The sequence below is a fragment of the Podarcis pityusensis genome (genome assembly GCF_964106645.2).
Source record: "Podarcis pityusensis genome assembly, chromosome: 8".
Classification (NCBI taxonomy): domain Eukaryota; kingdom Metazoa; phylum Chordata; class Lepidosauria; order Squamata; family Lacertidae; genus Podarcis; species Podarcis pityusensis.
Genome location: NC_138033.1, coordinates 2,535,285 through 2,548,634, shown reverse-complemented (window position 1 = coordinate 2,548,634; position 13,350 = coordinate 2,535,285). Strand labels below are relative to the sequence as shown.

Genomic DNA, 13,350 nt, shown 5'->3' with positions numbered 1-13,350 from the left:
CACTGTGGGGGATATAGCACCCGCCGCCGCCGCCAATCAGGAGAGTTCTCGTGCGCAATGCATGCCGGGATCCACCCCGCCCGCGCCTGCGCCCCGCGCTGCATGCCGGGAGAGGTAGTCGAGAGGAACTACGGAGCCGAGCAGGCTGAGGCGGAGGCAAGATGGCGGCGCCTCAGCAGCCGCCTCAAGCGCAGTCGGCGCAGCTGACGCTCCTGCAGGCGCAGGTGGGGCCTCCCTCGGGCGGCGGCGCGGCGGCGGGAGGCGGGCACCCCGGCTCGGCGCAGGCCGCGGCCGGAGCGGCTTCTCTAACGGTCGGCCAGGCTCCCGGCGGGCTCCAGCCTCCCGCGCAGGCGCAGGACTTCGACCCGGTGCAGCGCTTTCGCCTCCTGCTGCCGCAGCTCAAGGAGAGCCTGCAGGTGAGGGGCGGGGCCAGGAGAAAGGGGCGGGGCTGCTGGACCGTTTCCGTGGAGACGGAGTTCGGGGAAGGGGCGGGGCAAAGCGGGTGGGCGGAGCTTAAGCTCTGTGCGTTTACTTAGGTGGGTTTCTAGTCCCTAAGAGCGGGAACATATTTTTTTTTACTGTATTTCTTTTATTTTGTCGGTGTATATACTACATTTTTTTAGATTTGCCTTCAGAGCATCTTTAAACCTCTTTTGTTGACCACCAGCATCATGCTTTCCATTTTAAGTTTGGAATAGAGTAGTTGCTTTGGAAGACGATCATCAGGCATCCGCACAACACGACCAGTCCAACGAAGTTGGTGTTGAAGAATCATTGCTCCAACACTCATGATCTTTGCTTCTTCCAGTACAGTGATACCTTAGGTTAAGTACTTAATTCGTTACGAAGGTCCGTTCTTAACCTGAAACTGTTCTTAACCTGAAGCACCACTTTAGCTAATGGGGCCTCCTGCTGCCGCCGCGCAATTTCTGTTCTCATCCTGAAGGAAAGTTCTTAACCAGAGGTACTATTTCTGGGTTAGCGGAGTCTGTAACCTGAAGCGTATGTAACCCGAGGTACCACTGTAGTGGTGCCCGGCCTGTGGAACTCCCTCCCACCAGATGTCAAAGAGAAAAACAACTACCAGACTTTTAGAAGACATCTGAAGGCAGCCCTGTTTAGGGAAGCTTTTAATGTTTAACAGACTATTGTACAGTGGTACCTTAGGTTAAGTACTTAATTCGTTCCGGAGGTCTGTACTTAACCTGAAACTGTTCTTAACCTGAAGCACCACTTTAGCTAATGGGGCTTCCCGCTGCTGGAGCAAGATTTCCTTTCTCATCCTGAAGCAAAGTTCTTAACCTGAAGCACTGTTTCTGGGTTAGCAGAGTCTGTAACCTGAAGCGTATGTAACCTGAAGCGTATGTAACCCGAGGTACCACTGTACACTGGTATTAGTTTGCCTGTCTTCCCAAGTGATGTGTCAAATTTTTCGGAGATACCATTGGTGGAATCTTAGGCTAGCCTGAGAGGGGCAGTGACTGGCCCAAGGTCATGCCCGGTCATCTTCATTGCTTAGTGTGGATCTGAGCCCTCTCCTGAGTCCATCACACCACACTGGTTCTTCAAATGTGGGGCAAGTAGGGCAGTGTGAAATGCAGTGGCCCTTTTGGAAGCTGTTGTGAGCTGATAGCCCAGCGAGGCCCTTCAATTCTCCCTCCCAAAAGCCAACTTCCTACATGTGCTCTGCCAGACCTAAGCTGCAGAGCAGCTAGCTGCCCACCTTTGAGAAACTGCAGCTCTAACCCCTAGGCATCGCTCCCCTCTTGGGAACTGAGGCAAGCTCCTCCTGCCTCCCCTGCTCTGCTCTCTCTTCCACAGACCTCCCTTCCCTTTCTGTTTCGCAAACATGTGGTTTCGTTTTTTGCTTTGTTTTTCCCAGAAAGCCCTTTGCCGAGTCAGACTTTTTTATTTTTATCCCCGCGTTTTGAAACGGCTCTTGACTCTTTCCGAAAGAATGAAGCGTCAGTCCTTGGCCCAAATATATGAACTGCTGAAGCGGTAACTTTTTCCCCTCCCCTTCTTTGGTCTGTGTGGCGCAGGGGCGAAGAGAGCCAGAGTCCCGTGGTGGGGAATGGATGCTTCACCGCCCCCCAGGGCTCGTGTCCAAGGCTTCTGGTAAATGAATCAGCATGGCAGGATGAGCCCCCGGGCGTGGGGTGAGGGCACCTTTATCCCTGTGTCAATATCCCTAGAACGAGAAACGGAACAGGCTTCGGCTTGGACCTGGAGGCGTCGGCAGGCAGGTTTCCAGGTTTGGGTGGTTTTTTGTGTGTTTTGTTTTGATACCTTTGAGCTTGCCCTCTCGTTTCCTGACCTTGCAAGGTCCTGGAAACGAAACCGCAGCTCTCAGAATCGCTGCTTGCTCCCAGCCAGCTATTTCTGACTCCCTGTGGCCTTGGGGTAGAATTTAATGTGCCCTGGGGCTCGGTTTCTGTGGAACATAATCGGAAGCTGCGTAATAATAAAAATATTTCCTTTTAAAAACATATATTTTTTTAATTTGGTTTTACAAATATAAATTTATAACCATACCAAATACACATTCATATAAAGAGAGTACAGTGGCACCTCGGGTTAAGAACTTAATTCGTTCCGGAGGTCCGTTCTTAACCTGAAACTGTTCTGAAGCACCACTTTAGCTAATGGGGCCACACGATTTCTGTTCTCATCCTGAGGCAAAGTTCTTAACCTGAGGTACTATTTCTGGGTTAGTGGAGTCTGTAAACTGAAGCGTCTGTAACCTGAAGATTCAGAGTGCAATCTCGAGACTTCCCCCCATCCCCTCCATGGGTCCTAGTGTCAACATTTTCGACTGCATATTATTTCGTAATCTATATTTTATATCTATCCATATTGTCCATAGTATTTGTTACATTACAAGCGAGATTAAAATCCTGCTCACGTTTTCATCTGCTTACAGTGGTCTCCTAAATAAATTATGAATCTTCCCATTCTTTCTTGGAAGTTTTTGTCTTCTTGGTCCCTGAGCTTTCCGGTCAGTTTTGCCATTTCAGCATAGTCTAACAGCTTGGTTTGCCATTCCTCTCTGGGCTAGTAGCATCCATGCTGCTGTTGTTGCATACCTATAATAAGAAGGTATCCAAAAGGAATAAGCAGATGCCCAAATGAAAAGATTGGGGAGAACTGGCTTGGCAGCAGGGCTTGCCAAAAGGATTGGGCAGCGGGGTGGTCTTAGTAGATTGCACGCTTAGCATGAACCAACTCTGTGATGCAGCAACGATAAAAAGGAAATGCAATTCTAGGCTGCATCAGCAGAAGTCTAGTGTCCAGATTAATGGGTGTCTTATTGTATTTTAATGTTGTGAACTGCCCTGAGCTCTGTGGATGAAGGGCAGTATACAGATTAAATAATAATAAAGTCAACACTCCTCTGTTCTGCTCTTGTCAGACTCTACCCGGGAGTCCAGTGGTGCTGCTGAGAACCTGTGGCCCTCCAGATGTTGCTCCCATCCACCCATGCCATTGGCCACGCTGGGTGTTGGGGGTCCAGCCAAAATAGCCACTCTTTGTTCCAATAAGCACCCTCTCAGGCTGCTGTCACAGAGCCACTGAGCAGGTGACTAGGCCCACAGCCTTAATTCATTCCCAATTAACGGTTTGGTTATCTAACCGTCTTGATTCCCAGTGTCACAAAGCCACTGAGAAGATGCCGGGCAAACTGCCCTTTCGAGCCCAGATCAGGTGTTTTGTCTTGAAAACGTGCTTGTTTGCTTCATGCTAAAACCAAAACTTTGCATCATTTTAAGAAACCACCAGCATATGGTACGATGATATTTGCACACTGGCCAGGCTCCAGAGGGGTGTGCGTGTGGGTCTTTGGTAGATGTGCCCTCTTCCTGCCACAGCTGTCTGTCGCCCCCAGTTTGTAATCTGATATACTGTACTCTCTGCCTCTTCCGTTTGCAGAGTTTGATGAAAGTGGCTGCCCAGAACTTCATCCAGAACACCAATATCGACAGCGGACAGTGAGTTTTTGCCCCTACCCCCTTGCCCTGCTTCTTCCTCCCCTCCCCTCCCCACCCTCTCCCCTAAATGCAAATCAATGATCGGCTTTCCTCTCCTTCCAGGAAAAGCAACGACGGCCCCGTGCAGAGAGTGGACAAGAGCCTTGAGGAATTCTACGCCTTGTGTGACCAGCTGGAGTTGTGCCTAGTGAGTGTCCCAAGAATGTCCCATATTGGCAGCAGGATCAGGCCTTATGAAACGCTCTCTCCTTTTTCTTTTGCACGGCGTATCATTAATTGGCGAGATTCACCGCCGCAAGTTCATTCGCTCGGGAGCACTGAAAGACAAATAAACAGGCACATACAAAGCAAAGGTCAGGCAGTAAGAAATTAAATCCCAAATTCACAGCTGGGCAGCGTCATCATTAGGAGCAACCCCAATGCCGGAAAATAGTGAGCAGGCTTTCCAAGTCCTCCAGATCAGGCAAAGAAGCAGCAAAAATCCGGCTTTGGTGTTGCAGCCCTGAAGTCTGGATTTGGCTCTGAGATGGAAGAATGCAGACAGAATCCATCCTTGCTTCGTGCTGCAGGTTGTGACTTGGGTTTATTTATTTTGTGCAGTTCTGTATTGATTTAAATTCAGAAGCACAAATAAACCCCACAATTGAGGTCACAAAACAGAGGAGCCATAGAGAGGTTGTGTTCTTCAAATAAACAGAGAGCAGATAAAAGGAGCAAAAATAAGAGGAGCAGGAAACGTTATGATGGCCCAGGAGAGTTTTGCATATCTGCATTGGGCACATAGGAAATAAGATCCCATAAGCGACGTAAGAGCGTTCTGGGATCTCCATACCCTTAGAAACGCACAATGTGCAAGTTGTTTTCTCTGCAGCAGGCAGAGTCTACATATTCTTGTACCACAACGCAAGGTTTTAAGTCCTGTAGTGCTTTCCATTTCTGGGCCAAAAAGGTACTCGTTGTAGCCACGTTAAGAAGTTTCTTAGGTTGGAAAGCTGCTGTTTGATTGCCCCGCAAATTTAATTGCATTCCAGGGGGTTGGACTAGATGGCATTTGGGGGTCCTCCTAACGCTAAAACTCTCCGATTCAAAAGGGAAAGTTGTGGGGAGGCTTGAATGGGGAATGTGTTTACAGTGGACGCTCAGGTTGCGAACGTGATCCATGCGATTCGGTGCTTCTGCGCAAAGTGCGACCGCCGAAACCCGGAAGTAGCCCGTTCCGGTACTTCCGGGTGTCGGCACGTCCGTAACCCCCAAAAAACGCAACCTGAAGCGTCTGTAGCCCGAGGTATGACTGTATATATTTCTTCCAAAACGCCGGGGGGGGGGCATTCCCACCATAAGTGGGGAAATGTCTCCCTGCTCCTGCAGCCACACCCATATCCCTGTGGGGTATTTGACACCATCTGAGATAGCTGCCCAGGAGTGCGATGCTCTTATCCATTTTTTGAAAACTTGAAAGCCCAGCTTTTCCCCAGGCCTTCTTCTCACAGTCTAAATGAAGCCCCCGGGTGCCTAGTTAGACAGAGAGACTGCTCAGCTGCTATTACCCTTGAGTACTAAATGGGTCCTCCATAAACAGAGGCAGTCTACCCCTGGGTAGCAGGCGCCAGGGACTAGCATCAAGGGGAAGCGCCTTGCTCTGCCTTACTGCTTGGGTCACCGTTTCGGGGAGAAAGGATGCTGGAATACCCAGCCCAACCCGGCGAGGCCAAGTTCCTAACTCTCTCTCCTTCCGATCCGCCTCCCCTTCCTCAGCGCCTGGCCTACGAGTGCCTCTCCCAGAGCTTTGACAGCGCCAAGCACTCCCCGACCCTCGTGCCGACAGCCACCAAGCCGGACGCGGTCCAGGCGGAGAGCCTGCCCTACACCCAGTACCTTAGCATGATCAAGTCCCAGATCTCTTGCGCCAAAGACATCCACAACGCCCTCCTGGAGTGCTCCAACAAGATCACGGGAAAGGCCCCCTCCCAGGGCGTCCTTTAGGGCCGCCTGCAAACTGTTCCTGCCGGACGTTTTGGTTTGGACCGCTGGGCCAGAGTCAGTTCCCGGCATGACCAGAAGGAGGCAGTCCTGTCAACACAGACAGACAAGGAGCAGGGAGCCTCCTCCTACCTCTTCTGCTTCCTTCCTTCCTTCCTTTGCAAAGTCCTCCCAGTCTGCCCAGGTCTTCACGTTGAGTCCTCTGTTCAGGTTCCCGACAGGACTTGTCTCCATCTGGGTCCGCATTGGTTTCACATCTTCCACAACTTCTAACCGAAACGCCAGGAGCTCAACTCAGACGCACAGAAACCTTTTCGCTTACAAACAATTCACTTGTCAGAGAAGGATGCTGTGAAAGTACGACAAATTAAAATTCTCCTGATCTACGGGGCCTCGCAATCTGCGGGTCTTTTTTTGGAGCTGGCCAGTCAGTATTTTTGCTCTTTTTTCTTCCTTTCGGGAGAGAGAGATGCTTGAGGACCACCCATAAGGAGCAAATCTGCAAGCCTAACACCCCCCCCCCCACAGTTCTGCAGGTTCCTTAGCCAAACCTTTCCGCCTGCCATTGCGGTGTCCTCTCCACACAGAAACCTCCCTCCTGGAAAGGATCTACGGTTCCCTTTTGACTCCCTCCTTTAAATCTCGCACCTTGACTTTTTTCTGGAGGACGGGCCTGTGCGAATGTGTGTGTAAGTTTGTAGATTGATCAAATGCATAATTCTGCAAAAGAGACTTCCTGAACCCTGTGCAGGCCTCCCGACTGTGGATTTTCCTTTCCTAACCAGTACAAAAGGGGAAATCTGACCCAGTAGTCATAGTTCAACCTGTCTCTACCCTGCCGTCCATAAATTGGGTGCCCCTGGCAGGATTAAGTTACTTCTCGCAGGAGAAGAGACCCTGCAAGCAAGTCTCTTCACACACCTCACACCATGAATCCGGGAGGAACTGCAATCTTGTCATCTTGTCTGGTTTTCATCGCTGCATTCTCTCTGCTCACCATTTTATTTTTTTTTCTGCCCTGGGGGAGCGTGTCCTTTTCCATTTCTCGTTGGTTTTGCTCCCTGTTTTCGTGCAAGAAGGAGAATTTGCCACCGCAGAGAAGACCTGGCCTGTCCCCTGTTGTGGAAGACTTTCTCAGTTACTGTCTTTAGTTTTCTAGTGTGTGTCCTTTTATGATTATCAGGATAAGTTAAAGGCATTGGAGTTGGGTCCAGACATCAGGCTGCAGTCCTCCACAGGTTTACCTGGGCATAAGTCCTGCTGGTTTCGGTGGGACTTCCTTCTGAGTTCACTCTTCTGTGCTAGCTGTCCTGCTTTGAAGACCCACTGGCAGAAAAGGAGTAAGCTTGACGGAACCAGCTTACGTTCCATTGATTTCAGTGGGCCTACTCTAAGTAAGACTAGGTCCGGATCCAACCCATTAACCTTTTCAAAGAGCTTCGTTCTCTTCTACGCTGCCTTGGTGACCAAGGCAAGTTCTGTTACTTTGTACAGCAGCAAAGGATTCCTTTGTGATTTATTTCCCCAATCCATTTTGCTCCTAATAATAATAATAAAAGTGTTCATTTTGCTTCTCTTCATTCCCAGCTTGGTTGCTTTCGTTTAGATCAGAGCAGGGGAACCCGTGGAACTCTGGGCATTTCTCGACAAAGCTGAGAGCCAGTTTTTCGATGAGAACCAGTGTGGCATAGTGGTTAGAGTGTTGGGCTAGGCCCTGGGAGACCGGGGTTCAAATCTCCACTCGGTCATGAAGCTCAGTGGCTGTGACCCTGGGACAATCGCTGCCTCTGTGTGTTAACGTTTCCAGCAGCGAATGGCTGGGATACACCCACCCACCGCTGAAGTTCACAAGCAGCAAATGACGGTGATGGCTTCCATCTGGTAGACTGCTGCAGTCCAAGGAGGTTCCATTTAGCTGCTGTGTGCGATGTTCTGAAGCAGTAAAAAGAGACAGGGAGGGAGGAAGAGAGAAAGAGAGAAGTGAGAAAGGGAGTTCCAAGCCCCACATTTCTGTTCCCAAACCTCAACTAACTCAGTCTATCAATAAAAAAAAAAATTCGTATCTGAAGAAGTGTGCATGCACACAAAAGCTTATACCCAGAACAAACTTCTTTGGTCTCTAAGGTGCTACTGGACATTTTTTAAATATATTTCGACTGCATCAGACGAACACGGCTACCTACCTGAGTCAAGTCTATCAATGGCTGCGAGCCACAATAGCTGTGCTCTGTCTACGCAGCCCGAGGCAGCAATGGATCTGAATGCCAGGTGCTGGAAGCTGCAGGATGGGGAGGGAGCTCTTGTGTTCGAATCCTGCTTGCGGGTTTCCCAGGCCAGCCAGTTGGCCATGGTCACTGGCCTTAGATGGGTCACTGGCCTTAGATGGCCATGGTCACTGGCCTTAGATGGGTCACTGACCTTAGATGGCCTTAGTTGGCCATGGTCACTGGCCTTAGATGGGTCACTGACCTAATCTGGCAGCAAGACTCCTCTTATGGAACCTCCAGGTCCAGAGGCAGTCTATCTGAACTTGTAGGTTCTTCGACAGGCATAGGCAAACTCGGCCCTCCAGATGTTTTTGAGACTACAATTCCCATCATCCCTGACCACTGGTCCTGTTAGCCAGGGATGATGGGAGTTGTAGTCCCAAAACATCTGGAGGGCCGAGTTTGCCTGTGCCTGTTCTTTGAGGTATTTGACCAGGGGGAGAGGTGGGAAGGGGAATTCCAAGCTCCACATCCCTTATTACACATCAAGGTCCACATTTCTGTTCCCAAACCTCAGCTTCTTTAGGTTCTCATGGAACCTCCAGGTCCAGAGGCAGTCTATCCAAACTTGTAAGTTCTTAGTGGTATTTGGCCATGGGGAGAATAATAATAATAAATTTTATTTATACCCCGCCCTCCCCAGCCAAGACCGGGCTCAGGGCTAACACCCTATATAAAAACAAATTGATTGAAATGCAACTTAAAAACAAGATTAAAATACAACATTAAAACGTTAAAATACAGCCTCATTTCAGTAGAAACTCAAATCAAAAACCTTTTTTGGGGATGAAAACGTCAGGTCTTCACCAAGGCTAACTTTCCAGACTGGTCCTACGTGGGCCAGAAAAAAGCCAGGGAAGTCCCCAAACAGGAGTTCCATCAGAGGAGAGAAAGGAAAAAGGAAAGAGGGGGAGGGAATCAAATTGATTCCAAGCCAAAGGCCAGGTGGAACAACTCTGTCTTGCAGGCCCTGCAGAAAGAAATCAGATCCTGCAGGGCCCTGGTCTCATGAGACAGAGCGTTCCACCAGGCCGGAGCCAGAGCTGAAAAGGCCCTGGCTCTGGTTGAGGCTAATCTGACTTCCTTAGGGCCTGGGACCTCTAGGGCATTGCTATTTATGGACCTTAAGGTCCTCCGTGGGGCATAGCGGGAGAGGCGGTCCCATAGGTACGAGGGTCCTAGGCCGTGAAGGACTTTAAAGGTCAAAACCAGCACCTTAAACCTGACCCTGTGCTCCACCGGGAGCCAGTGCAGCTGGAAAAGCACCGGGTGAATATGCTCCCATGGCAGAGACCCCGTAAGGAGCCTCGCCACGGCATTCTGCACCCGCTGGAGTTTCTGGGACAGCTTCAAGGGCAGCCCCACGTAGAGCAAATTACAGTAGTCAAGCCTGGAGGTGACCGTCGCATGGATCACTGTGGCCAGGTCGGGGCGGGAAAGGTAAGGGACCAACTGCTTGGTGGAAAAACGAGGATGCTGAGCTTCCAGCAGTCTTTTCTGCTGTTCTCTGCTCTCACTGCCCCACCCAGTCCATCTTCGAGTTCCCCAGGAGGAAGGTTTTGCAATAGTTTTTTTCCAGGCAGGCAGGCAGAGCAAGAAGGGGACGTTCAGTCCCAGGAGCTGTGGCCGGAAAAGCAGCTGTTTCATCACAACTGGATGATCCTTTCTCTCTCTATATATATATTTCAAGAAGGAAAGCCTCTTGCTGCTAAGAGACAAAATTGTCTAGCCTGCCAGCCGTCTCCTGGGTCCTTCCCCCTGGTTGCAGCGATGTCTCATTCCTCCACCCACCCACCTCACACCCTTCTGCACCACCAACACCCGTCTCTGGCCGCGGGTTGCAGAGGAAACCGCAAGGGAACAGCCTGTCCCCAAACGGCTCGGCTGCACCTCTTCAGGCTGCTTCCTGGCCTCCCCTTTCCGAGCGCGTTGGGCCCGTGAGCCAAAAGCGCCTGTGAGCTATTGGAAAAAGGCACCTCCTGCCAAGCCACAGGGCCAGAGCTGTGTCAGCAAGCTGGGAAAAGAGCCTGGTTTGGGCTTTCCGACGGCTCGTTCCCGAAACGGTGCCAAACGCGGTTTCCGAGATCGCTGGCCAAGTTGGCACGGGGGCAAAGGGGCCTGCCTAGATTAAAGCCTGCTGTCAGTCCACTCTGGGGCTGTTTGGGATCCACCATTGTCGTTAAAAAGGCGGCTGTTCAGGAGGGCTTTTAAAGCCCTATACGGCCTAGAACCAGGGGTCCCCAAACTAAGGTCTGCGGGCCGGATGAGGCCTGAGGGACTTGTTTATCCGGCCCTCGGTGACCCCTGCCGCCCGCTGCCACCACCTGCTCTTACCGGCGCTGCACTGCACCACGAAGCTGCTCACTTCCAGGTCGGAGAAGCTCCAGAAGTAGCTTGTGCACATGCGCAAGTGTTATTTGCACATGCGCAAGCGTTATTTGTGCATGCGCAAGCGTTATTTAGGGACGCGGGTGGCGCTGTGGGTTAAACCCCTGAGCCTAGGGCTTGCCGATCAGAAGGTCGGCGGTTCGAATCCCCGCCATGGGGTGAGCTCCCGTTGTTCGGTCCCTGCTCCTGTCAACCTAGCAGTTTGAAAGCACGTCAAAGTGCAAGTAGATAAATAGGTACCGCTCTGGCGGGAAGGTAAACCGCGTTTCCATGCTCTGCTCTGGTTCGCCAGAAGTGGCTTAGTCATGCTGGCCACATGACGCGGAAGCTGTACGCCGGCTCCCTTGGCCAGTAAAGCGAGATGAGCACCGCAACCCCAGAGTCGGCCACGACTGGACCTAATGGTCAGGGGTTCCTTTACCTTTTACTTTACTATTGGACAAATTTGTGGAGGAGAAGTCTATCGATGGCTACTTGCTGCGATAGCTGTGCTCTGGCAGTAATGCTTCTGAATACCTGTTGCTGGAGACCACAGGAGGGGAGAGTTGCTCTTGCGATTGGATCCTGCTTGCAGGTTTGACTTGGCCAGTAAAGTGAGATGAGCGCCGCAACCCCAGAGGCGGCCACGACTGGACCTAATGGTCAGGGGTACCTTTACCTTTACGCGTTATTTGCGCATGCGCACATGCTATTCCCGGTGCACATCCAAGTCGGAGGAGGCCCGTGCACATGCGCACAAGCTATTTCCAGTGCTCCTCTGACCCGGAAGAGCGCCGGAAATAGCGCATGTGCACGCGTATGGGCATGCGCTCTCCGGCCTGCCGCGTAATCTGCGCTGGAGAAACCGGCCCGAGGCGCGGTAAGTTTGCTGACCCCTGGCCTAGAACCCTCATACCTACAGGACTTTCTGGTATGTCCCACAGAGGACCTTAACAATCTGCTAACAACAACAGCTTGAAGATCCGGGCCCCAGGGAAATTAAACTGGCCTCGACCAGAGCCAGGGCCTTTTCAGCCATGGCCCCGGCCTGGTGGAATGCTCTCCCACAAGAGACTAGGGCCCTGCAGGATCTGACATCTTTGCGCAGGGCCTGCAAGACGGAGCTGTTCTGCCAGGCCTTTGGGCAGGATGCAGTTTGACTTACTTTCCTTTGTATAAAACAAGCCCGAAGGAGGCCCCCAACAGGTCCTTGTATGCTCAGTGGAAACAGTTGGTCCTGGCAAGTATTAACCACTCTCAACTCCAGCCTGATACAGTGGTACCTCGGGTTAAGAACTTAATTCATTCTGGAGGTCTGTTCTTAACCTGAAACTGTTCTTAACCTGAAGCACCACTTTAGCTAATGGGGCCTCCTGCTGTGCCGCCGGAGCACGATTTCTGTTCTCATCCTGAAGCAAAGTGCTTAACCCAAGATACTATTTCTGGGTTAGCGGAGTCTGAAACCTGAAGCGTCTGTAACCTGAAGCATCTGTAACCCGAAGTACCACTGTAATTGCCACCTGCCCAGATTTTAACTTGTCTGAATTAATTTTAAGATGTATTTTAATTAATTGATGTCTGTTTTTATGCATACAGTCATACCTCGGATTACAGATGCTTCAGGTTGTGCGTTTTCGGGTTGCGCACCGCGCTGAACCCAGAAGTACCGGAATGGGTTACTTCCAGGTTCTGGCACTCACGCATGCGCAGAGCCACTAAATGCGCAGAAGTGCCGGATTGCTACCTGCGCATGCGCAGACACGGTGCGGGTTGTGAACGCTGCGGGTTGTGAACGTGCCTCCCGCACGTATCACATTCGCGACACGAGCGTCCACTGTAGAGTGGTATCTCGGGTTACATACGCTTCAGGTTACAGACTCTGCTAACCCAGAAATAGTACCTGCCCTAAGGAAAAGCAGGTTCCAGGATCAAATCAGAAACCAGGGCGGTTTTTCTGTGAATCCAGGACTGTCCCTGGAAAATAGGGAGGGTCTTACGTGCCGTGATACGTTTTGTAAGTGAGCCCCGTGCAAATACAGCAACGCCCTTGTGCAATGCACACTTGTGTTGTGCTGCACATACAAGTTTAACCTTCAAAGCGTACGGTTCGTTCAGCATCGGCTTATCTTCTTGATATCCATCACCGGGACCTTAATAGTCTCAACGTGTACGAATATTGTCTGGTTTATGATTAACAGGAGAAGGAGGCCGCGCATTCCTTTTATATCCCGTGCAAAGTTCAGTCCTAGTCTCTGACTGAGCAAGTCCTGAAGGATTCTGGGAAATAAAAGAGGCTTGATCACCCCGAAGGATTCTGGGAAGTGAACCTGGCACACCGTCCAGGTTGACCCAGAAACAGGCTGCTGTACCCTCTTGACCTGAAGGGGGCAGTGCTGAGCTGGCTGTGTTTCTCCTGTGTGTGTGTGTGACTTTGTGTGTCTTTGTGTTCTTCTCAATGATCTTCCTTTGCATCTTGCAAGATGTTCGGAGGAGATTCTCCTTTTCCTCACACATAAGTCTCCTTTACACTCCTCCCATCGCCAGCGGAGAACTTGCAGCTGGAGGCACTTGGAATAATACAATTTCTTCGGTTTATTTTGAGCGTCAATAACACACGCTCATTTTGGGTATGCAATTCCCAGAAAAGCGGCTCATAAATCAGCCGGTTTTCTGCAAGGCTGAGCTCCCAACTTGTAGCATGGGCTATGCATTTATTTCTTCCAGTTATTTAGTCTGGGGACAAGCTC

General features: G+C 50.9%; 1 protein-coding gene across 1 annotated transcript; it reads left to right on the top strand.

Moving 5' to 3' along the window:
• Positions 1-16: 16 nt before the first annotated feature.
• MED29 (mediator complex subunit 29) lies at positions 17-7,547 on the top strand. Its single transcript, XM_081019398.1, has 4 exons — positions 17-416; positions 3,931-3,989; positions 4,092-4,176; positions 5,745-7,547. The coding sequence occupies exons 1-4, from the start codon at positions 162-164 to the stop codon at positions 5,970-5,972; spliced, it is 627 nt and encodes a 208-aa protein (XP_080875524.1). The 5' UTR covers positions 17-161; the 3' UTR covers positions 5,973-7,547.
• Positions 7,548-13,350: the final 5,803 nt, after the last annotated feature.

Coding starts and splice junctions, on each gene's coding strand:
- MED29 (XM_081019398.1), top strand. CDS start 162: ATGGCGGCGCCTCAGCAGCCGCCTCAAGCGCAGTCGGCGCAGCTGACG. Junction 417..3,930: donor AGCTCAAGGAGAGCCTGCAG/GTGAGGGGCGGG, acceptor TTCCGTTTGCAG/AGTTTGATGAAAGTGGCTGC. Junction 3,990..4,091: donor ACCAATATCGACAGCGGACA/GTGAGTTTTTGC, acceptor CTCTCCTTCCAG/GAAAAGCAACGACGGCCCCG.